Genomic DNA, 23,095 nt, shown 5'->3' on the forward strand with positions numbered 1-23,095 from the left:
TGAGAAACATGGAAAAACTCTAAGCTGTCAAGCTATACAAGGAATACAACTCTTGTTTATACTGTTTATACATCAATACATTTCCAAAAAGACTGTTCATATTAGTGCACATAGCTTGATTGGCTTCAGATCAGTTGTGCTTTCACATCAATATACGCCTATATTTTATGTTCACTAGAATGGTGCACGTGCTATGCACGTTTTTCTATCTCCCTTCATCTTACTATTTCTCTCTCTTACACGTGTCTATTAAAAACTCAATAATTTTTCTCTCTTTTTTAAATAGAATTAAATTAGATAAATAACTAAAAAATAAAAGAGCAAATAACAAATGACCAAATAACCAAAAAATACATAAAAAATAATAAAACACACTTACTCCACTGTAGATGAGAGGCGCAATCTTTAAAGTATTTTAGATAAAAATGTCACAAACACAAAATTGCATAAATGAAGACAAAAATTTCAACCAAAAATAGAAGACAAATACAGCCAGGTGGAAGTCAGGTTTATTTTATCCAACCGTATCTCCGACAATCCAAAAACAACAAAATTTTGAATGACATCTATGTTACAAAATTATATATCTATCCTCACTATAGCCAAAAACATTGAAAATGTTCACGCGGCAGCAGTATCCACTAAATTAATTTTTTTATGTTTTACCACGACTTGATCTCATGACCAAACTAGCCCATAGTCAACCACGCTACCAACAGACCAATGGGTCTACTCCATTTGCTTTAATGCTCAGACTTTCATGATGTCTACGCCGAATCAATTGACAACAACACGTTGTGTTGAATTCAATAACCTTATCTTGTAATATAAAAAACACAAGATGTGAATTGGTATCTGCTCTCAAGAGTTCACTCAAATGGCCCTATTACATTGATCTACTCCCTACACAACTTCCTTAGATAATGGAGAAGCGTGTGGCGATCGTTGGTGCCGGAATCAGTGGCCTAACAGCATGTAAATACATGTCGGCGAAGGGGTTCCATCCTTTGGTCTTTGAAGCCAAAAGCGGTATAGGTGGGCTGTGGACTCAAACTGTAGAGACGACTAAGCTCCAAACTCCAAAAGGTGCTTATCAGTTTTCAGACTTCCCTTGGCCTTCTACAGTGGAAGAAGAATTCCCAGATCATAATCTAGTCATAGAGTATCTAAAATCTTTTTCTCTTCATTTCGATTTACTTCAATACCTTAAATTTAATTCACAAGTCGTAAGTATCGACTACGAGGGGCCTAGTAATGCAGAGGTGGATGCATGGGGTCTTTGGGGTGGCACCGGTGAACCCTTTGGTCCTAGAGGAAAATGGAACATTACCGTAGAAAACACACAAACTCAATCAACTGAGGTATATTTTGTTGTTTTCATTTAATTTGGTATTTTGTGTTAACTAGTTACAAGAAATCTCATATAGTATATCCACGAAACCAGATTTACCAGGTGGAGTTTGTGGTTCTATGCATCGGGCAGTTCAGTGGCATACCAAACATTCCTGATTTCCCACCAAACAAAGGCCCAGAAATCTTTACCGGTAAGGTTATACACTCTATGGACTATGCTGCCATGGATGATGCTAGTGCTGCTGAATTTGTCAAAGGGAAGAGAGTAACTGTTGTTGGATTCCAGAAATCAGCATTAGATATTGCTGCTGAATGTGCCATAGTTAACGGTGAGACTCAAATTCTAGGCACAAATCAACGATCTCTCACTTGGTAGCGTAGTACCATTTTGTCAAGCAGATTATCCAGTAGTGTGAGCTGATATTTCGTTTGTTTATACATTGTAGGAGTAAACCACCCTTGTACACTGATATACAGGACTGAACGCTGGAATGTCACGGATTATCTCCCATGGGGAGTGCCTCTTGGTTATCTATACTGCAATCGATTTGCAGAACTTATGGTCCATAAGCCCGGTGAAGGATTCTTCTTAAGTCTAGTGGCCACTCTGCTTTCACCTTTGGTACTCTCCAACCTGATATTATAGCTACTTTCTATTCACCAAATATTATTCATACATGGTTTCCAAAGCTAATGTTCTAGGTTTAAGTTATTAGTGACTATTGTGGATTTAAATACACAGAGATGGGCGTTTTCAAAATTTGTTGAAAGCTACCTCAAATCGAAGCTTCCAATGAAAAAGTACAAAATGATACCTAGACATAGCTTCTCTCAAGAAATTTCTTCTTGTTTGATCTCGACGTATCCGCAAAACTTCTACAACAAAGTGGAAGAGGGAAGCATCATTTTAAAGCAATCGAATAATTTTAGCTTCTACAAAGATGGTCTGATGATTGATGGAGAGACTGCACCTAAAGAGACAGATATAGTGATCCTTGCCACAGGATACAAGGGTGATATAAAGCTCAAGAACATTTTTTCATCACCAACCTTCCAAAATTACATAATGGGCTCATCAACAACGACAGTTCCACTTTACAGGTACTGTAATTAAACGTTACTCATTTAATTTTTCATGTCACTAAGAATTTATTTATTTATTTAACTCGTCTCAAGTAAATATTCTACGTCCATTCTAGCACACAGATAATAATGATCTGGGAGACAGAACTTTGTCTCATTATGAAATATCTAATACGTCATTTTTCTAATTGAGGACGTTGTGTATCAATGCAGAGGATGCATAAATCCCAGAATTCCACAATTGGCAGTAATTGGGTATTCGGAGAGCCTTTCAAATCTATTCACGACAGAGATGAGATGTCAATGGTTAGTACAGCTTCTCGAGGGCACATTTAAATTGCCCAGTATAAAAGAAATGGATGCTGATACATTGAGGTGGGAAAAATACATGAAGCAGTACACAAAGAAGTACTACCGGAGATCTTGTGTGGGTGCTCTTCAAATATGGTACAGTGATCAGCTATGCAAAGACATGGGATGTAACCCCAAACGAAAGAAAGGACTCATTGCTGAATTATTCGAGCCTTATGGACCCATGGATTATGCAAATCTCTCCAATTGAGCACGCCCCGAATAAGGGTTTTTTTTTTTTGCAACAATCCAGTCCGAATAAGCTATGAGAACACTATTACGTTTTAGTGGGTAAATTAATTACTTTCAATTGTTTCAAGACTACGATCATATGTTTGTCAGTGAGTTGAGTTAGTCCTTAAAATTGCAGCGATTGTAGACGTGATTACGCAGAGTCTTAAGGGGCGTTGGTGACTTGGTGGGCTTGCTCTCTCCCTCCTTCGGCTCCATCTGTAAGAGTGTAAGACTGTAACTAAACACTCCGAAGCAAAACGCTTAGATTATCGGGGAGAAAAAAACAGCTAATAATTTTATCAAAACCAAACAGCCCTGGAAGGTGTAAATTTTGATACCACCGTAAAGATAAGTACGTTAGCGACACAAATATATGTAATTTTTGGTCACTCATTTTCCGCAAAACTGTTTTTACAACTGGCTGGAATACAAATACAAATAAAATTAAAATCTATCTCACAAATTCCAAATGTTTGTTTACTATCTGGCCATCTGGGGGATGTTGGCAGTTAGATTGTTGTTACTTGCCGAGATTTGGAGCCCCAAGCGCAATCACAATCACCAGTGATTATGGCTCCCACTTACCGACATTGTGACTTCTATAACCCAAGCTATTCTCTGTGTGCCACATCGGGTGAAAAGCTGAACAGTACCACAACCCATCCGATTTTGCAAACAAGCTCTCATGAGTTTCAACGATAAAAGCTTTCCCACATAACTCCTCTGTAATTTGATTGGGCAAAGAAACACAACTCTGCAATTTGCCGATGAACCGAAGGGGTTCGTAAACCCAAGTCCAATCCAACACCCAGCACAAAGCCACAAACTATGTCTATCACAAACCGAAGCCTACCGATAGATTTTGGCCCATTTGCGATTTCAGTGAACGGGCCGAAAGCCCAATTTTCCAACTATTTGGCAAGGGTCTAAAAATCACAAACCGAAGCCTACCGAAAATAGATTTTGGCCCATTTTTTTTTTTTTTTTTTTTTTTTTGAATTGATTAAATGTTGAAAATTAAAGACCCATTTAGATTTGAATGAGTTTAAAAGACTAAAGTTCAATGTAAATTATATGTCACTACATATGTTTTATATGAAGGGCATTTTTGTAATAAGTATCTTTGTTTGTGTTTATTTTTTGAGTTATAGTAAATGATTTTCTTCATTTATTGTAGTATAGGTGTGTATTACTATATATATTATAAGTTTAATTTAAAAATACTCGACAGTTTGGCAAGGGTAACGACTTGAGGGTTGAAATAATGTCAGGGTAGACGTATTGACCGCCCACCTATTTTACACCCATATAAAATACAATAACTAGTAAAATAGATAGTTTTATTATGAGCCACACAAATTAGTAAGGTAAGAACATCTTTAAGAGATAAATCAAGAAAACACCAAATTTTTTAACCAAACCAAACACCAAACCAAAAAAACACCAATCAATTTCAGGAGAAACATCGAATATTCGACATCAAATGATACGGTTTTGAAAAAACCGCACTATATAGCCCACGCGGCTTTCTCAAATCCGTGCCACTGAAACTCATTTTAAAAGCCCAAGTCCACGCGGTTTTCCAAAAACCGCGCAAACTTTCTTCTTTATTTTCTTTTCCAATCTCTCGCGCCGTAAAACCACGTGATTGAAGCCCACTGTTTAGCCCAAGCCCATGCAGTGTTAGAAAAACCGCGCGGTTTTGGAAAACCGCGAGAGAGATTTGATACAGCACCAAAACTATAACCAAATTTTGACCGATTTGGTGTTTGGTTTGGTGTTTTAATCAACATGTGTCTCTCCTAAAAATTAAAAAACACCAAATTATTAGAAATTTGGTATTTGATGCTAGGATAGTATCTCAACTAAAGATGAGACGGATAAGGGCATGAGGCAATGAGTTTATAACATGCAAAATCTTGTTCCGCAGTGACATATGATAGATGCCAAATTGCTAAGCTTTAACCTGAAACGATAGATGCTAGAATCAATAAGACAATAAACAGTGAGGGAGTAGAGAAACCCTCTCCTGCGGGGAAAAGCAGCTTCTTTCCACCCTCTCCATCAATCCCCTCCCCCCCCCTCCATTTCCAGATCTACCCACTGGTTTATACAACCCAAACCTCACTGTTTCTCTCCCCATTGCCCAAATCCGTCCAATCTCGGTAGATCCCAACCCCTCCCATGAAGAAGAAAAAGAAGAAAAACCTCTATTTTCTCCTTTCTCTTCTTAGTTTCTGTTCTCACGATCCAAGATCTATCGTTTTTGGCATGATTGGAGTTATGGAGGAGGGAATTCTCCGAATCCTCTTCTTCTTTTTGCAACTCCATCACTTTTGTAGTAGATATAATAGATCTTGGTCTTTTAGTGTTGGTGTTTTTTGGTGGTGGCTTCAAGCCTACTCCTTGTTGTATGATTTCCCTTTTGTGATCTTAGATCTCGGTTTGATTCGCTTGGGTTTGTCTCGCTTTTACTCTATATTTTGTTTATGCAGGATCCAATCCTTCCTACTTCCCCATCCAATGCTATGGTGTATTGATGCCTTAGTGGATTTCTTGATCGGAAACAACGCATATGGTGGGGTGTTTCTTTTTGGGAAATACTAATCGATTATTTGGACCTTCGGGTTCTTGTTATGGACCTTCGGTCATTGTTCGACCTTCAGTGCGTGCTCTCTCGGAAAGGAAGAGGGTTGTGGTTACTTTCTTGAGTTAACGCAGCATGAAGTTTGGTGGAAACAGTGAGGCATTCAAGATTCTTGGATTGAAGCAGAAATTGCCAGTTTGGTTATGTATGCAATGTATTTGCTAAATTTTCTTTGGCTTTAACCTTATGAATAATATAACAAAGCCAGTCGATCGAAAAAAAAAAAAAAAAAAAAAAAATGACAATAAACTTTAACCTGAAACGATAGATGCTAGAGTTCAGTGAGAGTGTGAGACATACAATTTTACCTTAATATTTCCAAAGAAGATAAATAATCAAGTGGCCTTTGTCATGATTACTGAGGCCGTGAGGCGCTACGAATACATCCCCCATATGTTACTGCCACACCGAAACACTAAGTGGTCAATATGTATATTGAAAGTGAGATCAAACTCTCGAACCCAATTGTTCAGGAAAATATGTAAATCGGATTCTAGGTTTTAAAGTTAAATCAAGTGTGTAACTCATTTTGCTTCGTCTAGTTTATTTGTTTGTAATAGATGTGTTAAAGATGTTTTAATGGATATTTCTGATAATCTTTAGCCATACCCGATATCCTTAGGGATGAGGGTGATGTTTTAACGGTAAAATAAAAACAAAAAAGGATGAGAGAAAAATAAGATGATTTTGTATTTCAAACCATTGGATCACACATCCAGATCTCCTCGTCCCCTACGATCCACAATCTTTATTGATATTTCTAGTAAAATATACATGAATAATACCACATATCTAGGAAAATATAATACTTAAAGATTACAAGATACTTGCTAATATATCTATATTCTACAAGATATTTACTAATACTAAACATAGTAACAGATTGTTACTCTAACACCCCCTCAAGTTGGTGCATGGATATCGCAATGCCCAACTTGAAAAGAGTTGAGCGCGCCCGCCCAGCTTTGGATATGCTGGACAAAGGCGCTTCTCTTTGTCTTGACAAACCTCCAGTGGTTGAAGGCCCCGCTTTGGATATGCTTGGACAAAGACGCGCTCCGCGCCCTACCTTATTTCAGCACCCCCTCAAGTTGGTGCATGGATATCGCACATACCCAACTTGACAAGAGAATCATTAAACACCTTGCTAGCCATTGCTTTAGTATGGATATCTGCTAATTGGTCTTCAGACTTCACAAATTGAAAAGTAATAATTTCAGCTTCAAGTTTCTCTTTGATAAAATGTCTATCAATCTCCACATGCTTCGTCCGATCATGTTGAATAGAATTATGAGCTATCTCTATAGCTGACGTATTGTCACAATATAGATTCATTTCCACTCTTGGTTTAAAACCCAAGTCCTTCAACAAATTTCTCAACCACAATAATTCACATACTCCATATGTTATACCTCTATATTCAGTTTCAGCACTTGATCTTGATACTACTGGCTGTTTTTTACTCCTCCAAGTCACAAGGTTTCCACCTACAAAAGTGAAGTATCCTGAGGTAGATCTTCTGTTGTCGGCTGAACATGCCCAATCTGCATCAATGTAGCCTTCTACTTTTATGTGATCATGTTTCGAGAACAATAAGTCTTTATCCGGAGCAGATTTCAAATATCTCAATATGCGCTCTACAACATCCATATAAGGTTTACGTGGGTCATGCATGAATTGACTCTCAACACTAACGCATACGCAATATCTGGCCTGGTATGTGATAAATATATCAATTTTCCTACAAGCTTTTGATATCTCCCCTTATCGGTTGGAGTTGCATTCAAACACAGAAACAGTTTGTGGTTCTGCTCAATGGGAGTATCAACTGGCTTACATCCGAGCATTCCCGTCTTAGATAATAAATCAAGAATGTATTTCCACTGGGATAAGAAAATACCATTCTTTGATCGGGCTACCTCAATCCCAAGGAAATATTTAAGGTCTCCGAGCTATTTTATTTCAAATTCAGAAGCCAGATACTGTTGTAAGCTAGAAATCTCCTCATAATCATCACATGTCACCACCATATCATCAACATAGATAATCAAAGCAGTGATTTTACCTCTTTTGTGTTTTAAAAACAAAGTGTGATCCGAGTTGCTCTGTTTGTAGCCGAACTTCTTTATAGACTTGATGAACCTGCCGAACCAAGCTCTTGGAGACTGATTTAACCCATACAATGTCTTCTTTAGTTTACAGACCATTGTTGTATCTCGAAAGCATTCGGTATACCCGGGGAGAATCCATATATACTTTTTCAGTAAGATCTCCATGCAGGAAAGCATTTTTTATATCAAACTGAAGAAGAGGCCAATCTTTGTTAGCTACTAATGACAAAAGTACTCTCACAGTATTGAGTTTAGCAACTAGTGCAAAAGTTTCTTGATAATCTACACCATAAGATTGTGTATACCCTTTCGCAACCAGTCGAGCTTTGTATCTCTCAATAGCTCCATCTGCTTTGAGCTTGACTGTAAATACCCATCTGCACCCCCACTGTCTTCTTTTCCTTTGGTAAGATTACAAGTTCCCAAGTGCCATTCTTTTTCAGTGCTACCATTTCTTCTGTCATAGCTTTGGTCCATCTAGAATCTACTAAAGCTTCCTGCATTTTACTAGGAATAGAGACAGATGATAACTGGAGTACATAAGATGCATATGACTTGAACAACTTGTGGGATGACAAATGATTGCTTATGGGATATTTCACTTTAGCTTTAGGATCAGGTTCATATTTAATTGGTGGTTGGCCACGTATGGTTAGATCGAGGTGGAAGATGATATTGAACTCGTTCAGAATTAAGACTAGGTAGGTTAACATCAGAATTAACAATAAGACTAGGTAGGTTAACATCATGAATATTAAGACTAGGTAGGTTAATCATGAATATTAAGACTAGGTAGGTTAACATCATGAATATTAGAATCAACAATAATAGAAAGATTGTTAATCGGAAGAAGATTGGATTAGTGGATCCGTTAGGAGGTAATGTACTATCATGGATTTGATCTTCACATTCTTCATTTGAGCACTCAGTGAGGGTTGCATCGACTTCTTCTATTGAGTTTTTATCACTAGGTGATTGTGGTCCTAATAAATCAAAGACCATTATATCATTATGATTATGCATTTCATTTCTATTCTCCCCCTGAAGTGAAGAATCAGTGATCTCTGTATAAAAAAGGTCGTGTTCATAGAAAATGACATCCATTGAGACAAAAAAAAATTTAGACGATGGATGATAACACTTATAACCCTTCTGAGTTTAGCCATACCCAATAAAGACACACTTCAACCCACGTGGATCAAGTTTGGTGCGTTGTTGTGTATGTAAGTGAACATACACCACACACCCGAAGATATAGGGTGTTAAATGAACAATGGGCGGAAGCGTACAGTGATTAGAAAGCACATCTAATGGTCTCCGAAATTGGACAACACTAGAAGGTGTACGATTCATTAAGTAAACAGCAAAGGTCAAAGCCTCGTCCCATAAGTGAGATGTGACATGACCACCAATTAATAAAGACCGAGTGATCTCCAAAAGATGCTTGTTTTTTTGTTCTGCAACCCTATTTTGTTGAGGGGAATAAGAGCAAGAGGTTTGATGTAGAATACCAGCCGAATGCATAAAGCCAGTCAATTCCTTTTTGAAATACTCACCCCCATTATCAAAGCGAACAACCTTTATAGAGATGTCAAACTGTGTGAGCACCATCTGATGGAAAAGGGGAAAAACTGTATAGACATCACTTTTATGTTTCAAAAAATATACCCAGGTCATCCGAGTGCAGTCATTGACAAAAGTAATAAACCATTTCATCCCGTTATGTGTAGGACGTGGGGCAGGACCACAAAACATCTTAATTAACTAAAGACAAAGGAGCATCAGCTCTATTATTACTCGAAAAGAAAACAGTACGATGGCTTTTCGCCATTACACATATTTCATAAGCAAAATCAGAAAGACTACAACCATTAAATAAAGATGGAAATAATCTCCTAAGATAACCAAATGAGGGATGTCCTGGTCGTTTATGCCAAAGCCAAATCTCGCATTTATTTTTATTAACATTATCGTCACTCATAACATGAGCTTGGACTCCTTGATTGGACCGTTGAAAACCATCCTTCAGATAGTACAATCCTCCACTTTGTTTACCATTGTCAATCATCTTCTTGGTAAGGGTGTTCTGAAAAATACAGTGAGTAGGAAAGAACAAGGCAACAAATTATGAGATTTGGTTACTTGGCTAATAGAGAGAAGGTTACAATTTATTGATGGAACAAAATAAAACATCATGGATAGATAAAGAAGGGGACAGAGGTACAGTGTCAATACTAACAACTGGAGATGATACATCATTAGCATTAGTAATGACTGATTTGGAACAACTAGAGGAGAAATGGTTAAATTTATAGCGATCGCAAGTCATATAATCAGTAGCACCCGTGTCAATTATCCAATCACTATTTCTAGTAACAGCAATAAGAGTAGAGTTAGATATACCTAAGTGGGCAACAAATCCGGCAGCAGTGACTAAGTGACTCTTCGAGTTAGAAGACATGACAGCGAAATCGTTATTGGAATGCACAATAACGGAATCATTATTGGTAGGTAAGTCTGTCATTTTTGGTAGATCAATAGACAAACAATGACCAAAAAAGAAGAAAAATAAAACACCAAAAAAAACTCCGGTTTCTATAGTAAGTAATGGGGTAATAGAAAAGTAATCGGAGTTGGCTCTTGATACCATGTCAAAGATGTTTTAATGAATATTTATAATAATATTTATTGATGTTTCTAATAGTATATATATACAAAAATACAGAAATCTCCTAGATCCACATATCTAGAAAAATATAATACACTTATTAAGATTACAAGATACTTGCTAATATATCTATATCCTACAAGATATTTGCTAATACTAAACATAGTAACAAATTATTACTATAACAATATGTTCACATATTTGATCTGGAAGAGGTAGATCGTGTCACTCGTATTGTCTGGTTTTGGAATGACACAGGAGTGATAGTTGGTTTACCCTTAGGCTTTTGTTAAAAAAAATCGTAATGGTAGTCTGTCAAAATTGGCGGTGTCAATATATAATGCTATAATTCCTCTAATAGTAGGTGATAGTTGACATTTTCCAACTGCTGCAAATGATGCTTGCATCATGATTGTATATAGCAGTCGTCATATAAAATGTTCAGTGTGCACGTATAATTTCATTTTCTAAATGGATCAACCGAAGACCTCTTCTTAAACTCTACACCATTGATTGCCAAGATGGAACATCAAAAAAGAGTATTGATCGATGATAATCTGATGGTTTGGAATGACAGAACCTGGAAAACAATCAGGGGAATCAGTATTCAGCAGTGTGGGAACAAGTCAATGGCTACAAGTTGCAAATTAAAAGTCCCGCTGAGAATGTATTATTATTTACGTCAACCACCTCTTACAAAACCTAGTATTGGATGATCTGTTGGGCATATATTGGCATATTTGCTCATGAATCATGATGAACAAAGGGCCCCCAAATTAGGGCGGGATTTATGAAAATGAAATACACGACAACTCAACTCAGCTCAACAAATAGAAATAACAACTAAGGACAAGTAATGACATAATTTGGGCCACTAAAATTCATTAAAACCAAGGGTACTTATCTGATCGATCGCTTTCTCGCAAATATAGTATTCATCTAAAGATTTATTGGTTGGGGATGTTAGATTCGAATTAGCACAAGTAGACAAGAAGTTAATTATCAATTACAGCTTAATCAAAAGGTGGGATCTTTAGCACAATAAGTATACTAAGGTTTCTGGCATCACTCCAACTCTCCAAGTAGTATAGATATAATTTGAACTTATATGCCGTCCATAAGAGGAGACTAAGTCACTTTATGAAGTACTGACTATTGAAGTATTGAGTGAGCTGCCGGCAGTATATAATTCTTTCGTGCACAAACACTATAGACCAATTTACAACTCTTAGCCACACCTTATTTTCCCTCTCGACTTACTGAAGGGAAAATTTTCATGCAGAAAAACAGGTTACCTTTTGAAAGACTTAAAGATCAATGGAAGGAGAGATGATCTAGTAAGAAAGTCTAATTGTTCATAAACTTTATTTCAGGGTTTTTTTTCCTATTAGTACTAGCCAGGGATTTAGGTGCAGTGGCATACATGACTTCATCGACTATTCCACCAATGCCATCCGCTCCACCAATACACGCGGCAAAGTCTAGTTTATTGCAGAACAACATTTTTGGAGGTGTCTTAATAGGCATTGCAACTGTTTTAGTTGGTGCCATGTTATATTTTTGCATCAAGAAGCGGTATTGTCTTGCTCTTAAACAACGTTGGATGCGAAAAGGTGAGAAGAGTACTTAATTTACACTGTGATTACACAGTCAAGGACAGAACCAGGAGTTGAGCTTTTGTTTTTAAAAAAATTAGGGGTGTTATAGTTTGGATATTTTCTTAATTAATTACTAATGTAGTAATGGAGTTTTTCCAAAAAAAAATTTTGGGGAGGGGGGGCTTGTTCCATCTATGTACACAGCTTATGTTAGTTGCTTCTGCGATTTGTTAATTCTATTTATACCTTTTTTTAAAAAAAAATAGCGTAAACCTTTTTAACACTGAAAAAATAATGATCGCCTGTGTCATGAAGTTATAGGTGATTTGAAAGCTGAAGTGTTGGATTTGAGAAGATTCCAATTAGAAGAATTGGTGAAGGCAACAAAAAATTTCAGTCAAGATTGCTTGATCGGATCAGGGGCGTTTGGAAATGTGTACAAAGGGACATTTGATGAAGAAGGGCCTCTTGCAATTAAAAAGGCTCATGCAGATTCATTTCAGAGTGTTCAGGAGTTTCGCAATGGTAAGTTGCTCACACCAATATTTAACCCTTGTTTTCTCATATTTTGAGAAATTTGGCCGCTAGATTCGGTTGGTCTGGTTGAGTATACAATGCCTCGAGCTAATTTTTGGTGTGTTGACTTATGGGCCAAGTTGGGCTTATAGAGCAACGAAGGACGTCAACTCGAACTCACATAGTCATACGAAGGGCGGAGACTGTAGAGTACTAGAGTCAACTATCATGTTTGCTTTCTTTTGCTTTTGAACATATACTGATGGTTGATTCTTTTGGTTCTATTTACATTTTGAGGACACAGAAGTTGAACAAATATCCAGAGTAAAGCATAGGAATCTTGTAGGCTTGGTGGGCTACTGTGAAGAAGCTGGTAAGTGTAACAAGATGACAACTACTCAGTATGTATTAGATGAATCATCAATTAGATTTGGGATCATTACCCACAGATGGGCTTGGACTTTACGTTAATATAGTCTAATAAAGTATTGCTGTTGCACTCATAGATATCGGATTACTTCCATCAACACACTCTTCAACCTCATGCATCAATCATTGAATCCTAATTCATACGTTAAATTCATGTACGTGAAAACAGGACCAAAAGGCGCAAGAGTTTTGATCTATGAATATGTGCCACACGGTTCTCTTCTTGAATATATAGTAGGTGAGACTCCTTTCCTTGCTCTCTTTGCAAATTCCCTATAATTCCATTAATTCATCGCACGAAATAACATTTAAATCTCTTAGGAAGAAATGGGAGGACCTTAACTTGGAGACAAAGAGTAAACATTGCCATTGGAGCTGCTAAAGGTATGTTTCTGAATTTTATTTAAATTAATACAATTAATTTTTTGTCCAGTAAGATGTAATGAAAGATGACAATGCGCTGTTCTACAGGCATAGCTTTCCTCCACGAAGGCGTTAAGCCGAGCATTATCCACAGGGACATCAAACCAAGTAACATATTAGTTGGAGACGGATTTGAGGCGAAAGTTTCGGATTTTGGGCTAGTTAAGATGGGTCCTGTAGGTGATCACTCTCATGTTAGTAGCCAAATCAAAGGGACACCAGGGTACCTCGATCCGGCTTATTGTTCAAGCTTCCATTTAAGTCCGTTTAGTGATGTATATAGCTTCGGAGTTATCTTACTGCAACTTGTTGCTGCCAGACCCGCAGTTGATACAACTCGAACCAATTCTAGATATCATATCATTGAGTGGGTAAGTGATCATCCTCATTTGCCATTTTTGTTTTCATCTTCGGCCTAAAATAACACATTATTAAAATATTGCTTAGCATTTGGCAACTAATCTTTTGAAAACAATACAGGCAAGGCCTAGTTTGGAACTCGGTAGTGTGGAAGACATAATAGATGTGAACCTACTAACTGAACCGTGCAACATGGAAATGATGCTTAAAATGGGACAATTGGGTTTACGATGCGTGGTGAAGGTACCCAAAGAACGCCCAACCATGACACAAGTGTGGAAAGAATTAGAGGAAACTCTCTATTCGACAGATAATCACATCAACAAACAACCATCAAGAAGCTCTCGGCGATCATGGGGAAGTTCTCGAAGATCAGTAGATCGTGATACTTCTCAAAGTTTCGTGAGCATTGATGGTGTTGGACTTCAAAGGTTTCATGTAGAAATGGATAGCATGTCGTTTCAAAGTACAAGCTTAAGGTGTTTTGAAAACAACAGTATCAGTATTGATATGGATAAAAATAATCCTAATCTTAAAGGAATCAGGGAGGAAACAAGTACAGATGAGTCTGCCTCTAATTAGTGTGTTGACATTATATCAGTTGAGTTTTATAAATGATTTTAAGCGAATTAAGAACGATACTTTGTACTTGCTTATCATTTTGTAGAGGAATTAGTGAGTTGGTTTTATTTTTCGTTTACTGGTGATCATATGTGCTTGCAAATGCTCAGAGTTTTTGTTTGCCAATGGTGTACTGTGGCAGAACAAGTCCATAAATATATATATATGTCTCAATAATGGTTAGCAATAGCAAACTTACCGTCTCATATATACTTGTTGCGCAAAGGTGAGCATTGGTACTTTGCTAATTAATGTAAGATTGGAAGGTTATATTCACATATATCTGCGGGGCAGTGTCCGTTATGTATTCACCCTAAAGGCATTTTTGTAGCTTCATAACATGGTACCAAAGTAATCCGACTTGTGAAGTCATCATTGACTCTTCGCTTCTGGCAATCCTCTTCCTTGATCAGTTTCCTATCTCAACCTCTTCCACAATACTGACTTCCTTTTGTTTATGTTATCTCTGTTCTCTATCTCCCCCACATTTTTAAATATAATTCCTTAAGATAATCCGGATGTTTTTTTACTTGGCAAAAGAATACAGAAGAGTTTCAGTAGTGCTTTGGTTTATATAGATGTATATGAACTTTGGTAAGAATATGATTCTATGAATCATCTCATCTATTGCAGAACGAGTATTCTCATGCCCATCTATCCGGACAGTTAAGCAGCATTCCATTCATAGAGTGTACATAAGTCTTACTTCGGGAGTTCCCACCACCCTTTCTGGTCGTGTTGAGGTCCCAATAGGTCGTGATATCAACAATCGGATTCGTATGGCTGCTATACCTTGCCCTAGTGTCTCTAGACAGGTTCGCCATGCTGCTAGTAGGTCATTTTCCTTTCCTGCTTTAACTCTCTGGTTTTCCTAAACATCAGTCAAGTCTTCTCCTTTTCAGTATTTCACATATAGTGCATTTTCTCTTTTTATGTTGAAGTGGTTTTGAAATTGAACTAGGTACAAGGTGATTGAAGTACTTGCAGGTGGTGGTTCTGCATTGGTTGAGTGGAGATTAGAAACTGGGCGCACTCATCAGGTACTTTTAAGTGTATATGACATTGAATTATTAATTTTTGGATCTCAGGTGTTAAAAAGTAATTTTGTTACTAGCGAAAACACTCACACACAAACACAAAAATAGGCCATAATAACCAACTTTATTGTCTTGTTGCCTAAACAGAAGATTATTTACTCTTCAAGGTCTCTATTCTAACTCCTAAGTTCTTATCAAAAGTATTATTTGTCTATTCTCCAACTTTTCTTTATATATTTTCTACTGACAGTGTTTGTGCTGCTATTTTGCGGTAGATACGTGCACATGCTAAGTACTTGGGAATTCCTCTGCTAGGAGATGAAGTGTATGGAGGAACGAAGAGCATGGCCTTGTCGTTGCTACAACCTAGAATCTCGTCCAGCCATCGAGTTAACCTTACAAAGTTAGTTTCAATGTTAGAAAGGCCTTGTCTCCATGCTCTGGCCCTCGGGTGAGGAAATTTGACTTATTGAAATCATATTAATTTCTTTACTCAAGTCAATAAGTTAACAAGTATGGTTTGAGGAATCTGACCGTTCCCCACGTACCTGTTCATCCTGGATTCTGCTTAACCGAGTTTTGTGATGGTTGGTTGCATCATCCAAAAATGGATCGGTTCTGGTAGTACAAAGAGATTCGGAAGTGCGTTTTAGATTAGTTGGTAAAATCTTTGGGTGATGTTACCAGAGGTCTGGGGTTTGAACCCCACCCCCCACTACACACTATTGAGTTACTGATCTCTTTAAAAGCAAACTTGCCCACACATTTTTTCGTAAGTGCCGACTAGCAAAGTGAACCCCGCTAGCATCAAAGAATTACTTATCTCATTTAAAAACAGGCTTAACAATCAAAAAAAACAAAGAGATTCACCAAAAAATCTTAAATGGTCTAACATAGAGTTCGCTTATGCAAGATTTGTATCTCGAGTCTCTGTAGACCAGTTTGGTATCACCTTGGTTGGCCAAGTCAAACGAGGAGTGCAACCAAATTATTGCTAAGTGGCGGCTGAGTGGACCAAACTAGATAGAAAAGCAATTGGATACATTCGACAATGGATTGACGATAGTGTCTTCCACCATGTATCCCAAGAGACTACCGCTTTTGGCTTGTGAAAGAAACTCGAAGACCTCTATGAGAGGAAGTCGGCCAGAAACAAGGTATTGCTCATTAAGAAGTTTGCTAACACGAGATACAAAGAAGGTTTCTCAATGTCTGAGCATCTTAATGAAGTACAAAATATCATCAATCAGTTGCACTTGATGAAGATTGATATGGGTGACAAAGTTGAGGCTTTGTTCCTATTAAACTCTCTACCCGACAATTGGGAGACATTAGCAGTTTCTCTTAACGGAGCCGCTAAGGATGGAATCATTTCCATGGAGATGGCTACCGGAGCATTGTTGAATGAGGAGACAAGAAGCGGTTCACAAAGCAGCTCCTCTCACTCAAAGATCCTTGTCATAGAGAAGCGGGGGAGAGGTAAGAGTAGAAAACCATCTCATTGTAGAGGTAATGACATAAGCAAATCTAGTGGTGAAACTAGAACTCCTAAGGCAGAGAGACAATATTACTATTGTGCCACCAAGGGTCACTTCAGGTATGAGTGTAGAACACTGAAGAGGGATGAGAAGAATAATTGTGTACATGAAGACATGGTGAAAAGGAACAGAAACACAGGCCGAGATACTACCGTGCACTAGTAGACGATGATCTAGTGAGAATTGTGTCAGATTGTGGTGAGTGTTGTGTTAGTACCTCATGCCAGGATATAGAGTGGGTGATAGATACAGGAGCATCCTATCACGTCACACTGCACAAGGGATTCTTCACTACCTACAGCTGTGGTGAATTTGGTAAGGTAAATATAGGTAACAGTGGCGTCTCAAAAATTGTAGGCATTGGTAATGTTCATGTAGAAACCAATGTCGGCTATACCTTAACACTCAAGGATGTAAGACATGTCCCTGACATTCAGCTAAGCCTAATTTCCACTGGGAAGTTAAATGATGATGGCTTTCAAAACTCGTTTGGTAACGGGGTATGAAAACTGAGCAGAGGTTCCATTGTAGTAGCCAAAGGGAAGAAAACTTGCTCATTTTACAAGACACAAGCTAGTTTGTGTAAAGCAAAGTTAAATGCGACACAAGAAGAAGTTTCCTCCTAACTATGGCATAAAAGACTGTGTGATCATATGGAAGAAAAAGGCATGAAAGTTCTTGCCAAGAAAAAGGCTTTGCCAAACATCAAAGGTACGCATTTAAATAGATGTACTCATTATTTGGTTGGAAAGCAACACAAGGTGTCTTTCCAAAGATTCCCCTCTCACAGAAAGGACAATGTCCTCGAACTTGTATACACAGATTTATGTGGTCCTATGAAAATGAAGTCCCATGGGGGAGCTTTGTACTTCTTGACTTTCATTGATGATGCGTCAAGAAATATATCTTATATATAAAGCGGATACCAGATTTCCCAATTAGTTCCCGTATTCCCGGTTTTATGTCAAAGTTTTTAATAGGAAGGGTACCAGAAAATTAGACAGCCATTTATTTTTTGTTCTTCATTGAAAGGGTAAATCAGTCATTTAAAGCATTTCTAGGACTATAAAACTCAACGTCTTCAGCAAACAAAACAAAAACAGAGACACCGTTTCGCGGTTCCCAATTAAAAAAAAGTAAACCGTTCTTTCTTCTTCTCGGTTCCTGATTCCCAATTAAAACCCGTTAAGTTCGAAAGTTCAAATCAAACACTTTGCAACCAACCCTGTTTTCCATTTTCATAATCAAAGGTAATACTTTCTTTCATTTTCGTTTTCTAATATTCTTTAATTATGTAATATAAGTCTGCACTTTTTCAATTTTTTTGTTTGATTTCAGTTTTTTGTTTTATTTCGGATTAAAGTTTTGTTTTTTTTAATAGAAGTTTACGATTTTGCTCTGCGGAACGAGACATTGTCTCGGTTTTAAAAGTTTTGGAACAAAGTTCAAACTCAACGAAAGCTATCGAATCTTTTGTGCGATTATGTACTGATCTTCTCTATCTCTTTAAGGTAATGTTGTTTTAGTGTTTTCTTACGGTAAGTTGGGTTTTAATTCCTTAGATGTCATTGATTTGAAAAGTGTGATTGGTTTCGGTAATTGTCTCCCTCTTTCTAAATTCGAAGAATATAGGAATTTTTTTTTGTATTTCTTCTACAAGTTAACCCAACTTTTTTCTTCGTTCTCAATTTTTTTTATTCGTGACTACTTTCACAGCCATGAAGAGTTCAAAGCAGCAACGGATGGGAGGATTAAACAGTACTAGGCCCGCGTTAAATATGGATTATTGGCTTAAACTCGAGGAGAAACATGGTTCCTTATTGCGGATTCATCACGAGGATAAAGCATTAGTTAAATATGAATTTGATCAGATTATTTAGTTCGTCAGCAGAGCAAGTAGGAAAGAGGTGGATGGGCTTTTGGAAGACGAGGTTTCTATGTGCATGCTGTTTTAGCTTATCCATGCTTTGAAAATCGTTCCACACACAAATATATATAATCTATCTAACACAAATTTACATATAGTGATGCATATCAACATGAAAATGAACCTTTTAGCTTTTCTTATCAAACTATTGTCTTCAAAACCTATGACTTTAAAATTACATTGTTGGTTGAATGTATAGCTAAGGATTCTAAGTTTACCTTATTTTGTTTGTCCTTAGATCGTCACGGTGTATTTTCCAATTTGTGTTGCTTTTACTAATAATGCCTTCTTTTTTTCAACTTCTAACTAAAAATGTTTTTGTTGAAGGAGTGGAATTAGGACATTTAAAATGGAATATCTCGAGCGCCTCAACACTTCAATTCGGAGCTCATTTCTTATTTGAAAATGGCGTATCAGTGTGCCAATTTTAAGAAGGTGGAGTAGATATTGATTTCAAGAGAATAAGATATGTTAAAAAAGGTAGACGATTCTGAAAAAAAGTTGGAATTGTGTAAGACTAAACTTTCTGATTTGTCAATGACGCTTGAAGAGAAGAAGAAAAATGATGCTGAGGTGGAGGATAAGCTTGGTCAGTTGGAGTGTGATAAGATTGCTACTGAAATTCTGGTGGAGAAATATAAGACCATCTGTGACGAGCTGATTGAAAAGGTAGACCCTTTAGAAGATGATTTGGGAATGTGTAGGGGTAAAAATTCTGAATTGATGATTGCTCTTGAAGACAAGAAGGAAGTGAGTATTGAATTCGAGGATAAGCTTTGTAAGTTGGAGGGTGATAAAGTTGCAAATGAAAATGAGCTCAAGGAGTATAAGATAGTTTGTGAAAAACTTAAAGAAAAAGTAGCCCATATGGAAGAAGATTCAAAGATGATGACAGAGAGAATCAATTTTATGGTGAAAGATTTGCAAATTTACAACTATAGATTTCGTGAATTGCTTATTGTACTAGAAGACAAGAAGAAAGAGACGATTATATTGCAGGATATGTTACAGAAGGTGGAAATTCTTAAGCAAAATGTTGAAAGTCATCTCAGGCAGTATATGAATATCTGCTATGAGCTCAAAAGAAAGGTTGCCCAGAAAGAAGAAGAACTTAAAGTTGTTTATGAACGAGAGAGGATGGATACAGACTTAGTCAATTTGTTGGGGAAATGTTGGGAAGTGCATAAAGCAAAACAATATGAGTTGTCGATTACGCTTGAAGAGAAAGAGAAAGAGTGTATTACATTGAAGGATAAGCTTGGTATGTATGAAAATAATAAGATTGTTACTCAAAATGAGCTCAGGGAGTACAAGGTGATCTGTGACGTGCTCAAAGAGAAACTAACCCGCGTAGAAGAAAGTTGTAAGATTGTTTATGAACGAGAGAGGACTGCGATGGGGAGAATCAAAATTTTGTCAGGTGAACTTGAGAAGAGAAACTCACTAAACTAAATGAAGAGAATGCAGTTATGAAATGTGAGAAAAGAAAAGCCGAGGATGAGCTAGAAGCACAAAACGAAAGGTACAAACTGTTGGAAACCAGAGTGAAGATGTTGGCGTGCGAAACTTCAGAGATAATCTCAGCCAAGGCTAATTTGGAAGTAGGAGTTCAAGATTCCCACGACAAGGGGGAGAAATCTGAGAATAGAAAAAGAGCTTCCTTGAGTAGTGATGGAAGGGATGTTGATTCTATTTGCTCTTCTCCAGTCGATGGAAGTGATCGTAAGTTGGTGGTGAAGTTGAAGCTATTAAAAATATCGTAAGAATTTCTTAAACTACTCGTATGTTTCTCTTGACGACACTACAAGTTTGTAAAGCTTGCATGAAACATGTTTGGTTAGGTGCAGAACCGTTGAAAGTCTTGCCATACTCATTGTGTTGGTCCACTGCCTGTTTGGAAGAACTGGAACGATGTATTTTCAGGACACTTTGCCTTTTGCAAAAACATGAACTCAAACATTTTGATTTGGTTGTGATACACATATGGTTGGAATAACTCATTATCAATTTATCCCAGTGGTTCAGACTGCAGAGACCTTCAGTATATGTTTATGCCAAATAACCTTAGCACGTGTAGTTTGGTTGCAAATAAACTTAGCATCGCGAAATTCTCACTGATTTGTCTGTGCTAATTGAATTTAGCTTCTCTTTTCACCGTCAATGCAAATGTGAAAATTGTGCACTAAAATAATACTGCAAGTGCTAGGTTGTTATATTTTCCTTTTAATATCAAAGTGCATCATTGATTATTCTGTCACTTCCTTACTTGGTTTTTATGTACATGAACCTGGTATGGTATGCTTTACTGTTTTATTGTTTATTAAGGTAATAAAGAAGTGAAATACAAACACCTACTGCCTACTGGTGCTCCAAGCAATGTTATTCAAAAGGAGAAAAATATTAATGGAACACGAGGTCAATAGTTTGCTACTAAGCCGTGTTTTTCTATTTAAGCATTCTAGGTCCCTATCCTTAACTCCTTGGGAATGTGAATGTCTACTGGATTGGCCTTCTTTGTTTTTGCTCTTTACATAAAAGGGTAAATTGGTAAGCATGCTTCACCCTTTACTTCACTTAAATTACAATTGAGAAAAACTCCAAACAGAGATATCCTTTTTTTCACTCCTTAAATCACAACGGAAACAAATAACTGCACACGAATTATGTTCAACGCTTATTCATTATCATCCCAACTCTCCTCATCTATCCATTGGAGTAATCAAATAGTGCACTTGCACAGTAGAGGTTGAAGACACATTTGGTTGTAAAGCGCAACGTGGCGGATAGAATCATATGTCTAAACAGCTATTCTATTGGGTTTTATTTTCTAAAATGAAAATTGCCTCGCCAAACAGACACATTGTTTTGGCCTATTTTCCAAATTAAAAAGGGGAAAAATGAGCGTATACTGCACTTTTATTGTTTTCCAGAGTTTGGGTGTTGTCCGGATATCGATTTTTTTTACAGAAGGTGTTCAATGATTTGGGTGTTGATGGTTTACTCATTTTTCAGTGCATTTTGATGGTATAATTGCACTCTCTTCCTAATTTTCCGTTACGTGGAATTACGACTGAGCGTATACTGCACTTTTATTGTTTTCCAGAGTTTGGGTGTTGTCTGGATATCGATTTTTTTTAACAGAAGGCGTTCAATGATTTCTTCCTAAATCATGTTGTCATTATCGGAGACATTCATTTATCAACAGTTTTGGTACCAATCAATTTTGAATAGTGGTTACCGTTATATGAACATCTTTTTCCAAGGTTTGATACAATTCTGGTGACCCTATTATTGTCATAATAACTCTTCCTTTAATTGTTTATTTTTTTGGTTTTTTTTTGTTTTCTCCCTTTTCTTGGTCAAGTGCAGATTCTTCATTGTATCTCACGGCTTTTCTATGTCGTCTTTGATGTTTTTATTATTATTTTGTGAGTCAACACGTAAGATGCACAATGGATCACGCTTTTAACGCCTCTTAACTCTTTCATTATAAAGTACCACACTACCACATATGGAGTTGGGTGATAATAGCATTTTCAGAATGGGGACCAATAACCAATGCAAGAATTGATCAAAGGATTGTGCGACTAGCTAACGACATGGTGAAACATATATAATTTAGCAATGCGACTAGCATCCATAATTTCTTCTTTTTTTCGCCTCCATACATATGATTTGAAAAAATCACCACTCCGTCATTTGAATCATTCAATCTCCATAAACATGAAATGAGATCCACAATATATTGAAATTATTAAATGGTAATCTTGCCCCATAGAAATCTTCCAGAAAGTTTTTACTTACACATTCAATTCACTCTACATATTTTATCCGACTTAATAGCTGTATAGAACAACTATCAATAGTGTCCAATGTATTTTTTTTTAATTGTTTCTCAATGTGATCATTTCTAAATATACAAAAAAATAATAATAATGAATAAATTAATTAAAAAAAAATGGCATTTGTTAGCTAGCTACAACTTCTTTCTCCGTCCAAGCTACCTACTTATTTACACATTCAATTCACTCCACATATTATATCCGCCTTAATAGATCTATATATATAACAAATATTTATAGTGTCCAATGTATTTTTCCTAATTGTTTTTCAATGTGATCGTTTCTAAATAAATAAATTGCTTTTGTTAGCTAACTACAATTTGTTTTTTCTGTCCAAGCTACCTACTTATTTAAACC

At 36.9% G+C, this 23,095-nt stretch overlaps 3 protein-coding genes across 6 annotated transcripts; all 3 read left to right on the top strand.

Annotated features, from left to right (window-relative positions):
• The first annotated feature begins 797 nt into the window (after window positions 1-797).
• LOC147520148 (putative flavin-containing monooxygenase 1) lies at window positions 798-3,111 on the top strand. The gene is made up of 5 exons (XM_086591634.1): window positions 798-1,361; window positions 1,445-1,682; window positions 1,800-1,975; window positions 2,096-2,454; window positions 2,650-3,111. Exons 1-5 carry the CDS (start codon window positions 924-926, stop codon window positions 2,996-2,998), a joined length of 1,560 nt encoding a protein of 519 aa, XP_086447760.1. The 5' UTR covers window positions 798-923; the 3' UTR covers window positions 2,999-3,111.
• An 8,454-nt stretch (window positions 3,112-11,565) lies between these two features.
• LOC147520149 (putative serine/threonine-protein kinase PBL11) lies at window positions 11,566-14,462 on the top strand. Of its 2 annotated transcripts, none has more exons than XM_086591636.1 (7): window positions 11,566-12,060; window positions 12,361-12,570; window positions 12,866-12,934; window positions 13,160-13,228; window positions 13,312-13,374; window positions 13,462-13,784; window positions 13,894-14,462. In XM_086591636.1, exons 1-7 carry the CDS (start codon window positions 11,871-11,873, stop codon window positions 14,353-14,355), a joined length of 1,386 nt encoding a protein of 461 aa, XP_086447762.1. In that variant the 5' UTR covers window positions 11,566-11,870; the 3' UTR covers window positions 14,356-14,462. The 2 variants fall into 2 exon arrangements, with proteins under 2 accessions (XP_086447762.1, XP_086447763.1); XM_086591637.1 differs by having other exon boundaries at window positions 12,367-12,570.
• A 3,615-nt stretch (window positions 14,463-18,077) lies between these two features.
• LOC147520150 (uncharacterized) lies at window positions 18,078-21,072 on the top strand. 3 transcript variants are annotated; one of them, XM_086594930.1, is made up of 4 exons: window positions 18,078-18,219; window positions 18,354-18,480; window positions 18,686-18,900; window positions 19,224-21,072. In XM_086594930.1, the coding sequence occupies exon 4, from the start codon at window positions 19,365-19,367 to the stop codon at window positions 20,346-20,348; it is 984 nt and encodes a 327-aa protein (XP_086451056.1). In that variant the 5' UTR covers window positions 18,078-18,219; window positions 18,354-18,480; window positions 18,686-18,900; window positions 19,224-19,364; the 3' UTR covers window positions 20,349-21,072. The 3 variants fall into 3 exon arrangements, with proteins under 3 accessions (XP_086451056.1, XP_086451055.1, XP_086451057.1); XM_086594929.1 differs by having other exon boundaries at window positions 18,079-18,219; window positions 18,351-18,480; XM_086594931.1 differs by lacking the exon at window positions 18,354-18,480 and having other exon boundaries at window positions 18,086-18,219.
• Window positions 21,073-23,095: the final 2,023 nt, after the last annotated feature.

This window comes from Coptis chinensis, chromosome 2 (assembly GCF_015680905.1).
Source record: "Coptis chinensis isolate HL-2020 chromosome 2, ASM1568090v1, whole genome shotgun sequence".
Taxonomy (NCBI): domain Eukaryota; kingdom Viridiplantae; phylum Streptophyta; class Magnoliopsida; order Ranunculales; family Ranunculaceae; genus Coptis; species Coptis chinensis.

Excerpts from the sequence above, each read along its gene's own strand:
- LOC147520148 (XM_086591634.1), top strand. The coding sequence starts at position 924 with ATGGAGAAGCGTGTGGCGATCGTTGGTGCCGGAATCAGTGGCCTAACA. Across the intron at positions 1,683-1,799 it reads TGAATGTGCCATAGTTAACG|GAGTAAACCACCCTTGTACA; the intron begins GTGAGACTCAAA and ends TATACATTGTAG. Across the intron at positions 2,455-2,649 it reads ACGACAGTTCCACTTTACAG|AGGATGCATAAATCCCAGAA; the intron begins GTACTGTAATTA and ends GTATCAATGCAG.
- LOC147520150 (XM_086594930.1), top strand. The coding sequence starts at position 19,365 with ATGTTAAAAAAGGTAGACGATTCTGAAAAAAAGTTGGAATTGTGTAAG.
- LOC147520149 (XM_086591636.1), top strand. The coding sequence starts at position 11,871 with ATGACTTCATCGACTATTCCACCAATGCCATCCGCTCCACCAATACAC. Across the intron at positions 12,061-12,360 it reads ACAACGTTGGATGCGAAAAG|TTATAGGTGATTTGAAAGCT; the intron begins GTGAGAAGAGTA and ends TGTGTCATGAAG. Across the intron at positions 13,375-13,461 it reads TGCCATTGGAGCTGCTAAAG|GCATAGCTTTCCTCCACGAA; the intron begins GTATGTTTCTGA and ends GCTGTTCTACAG.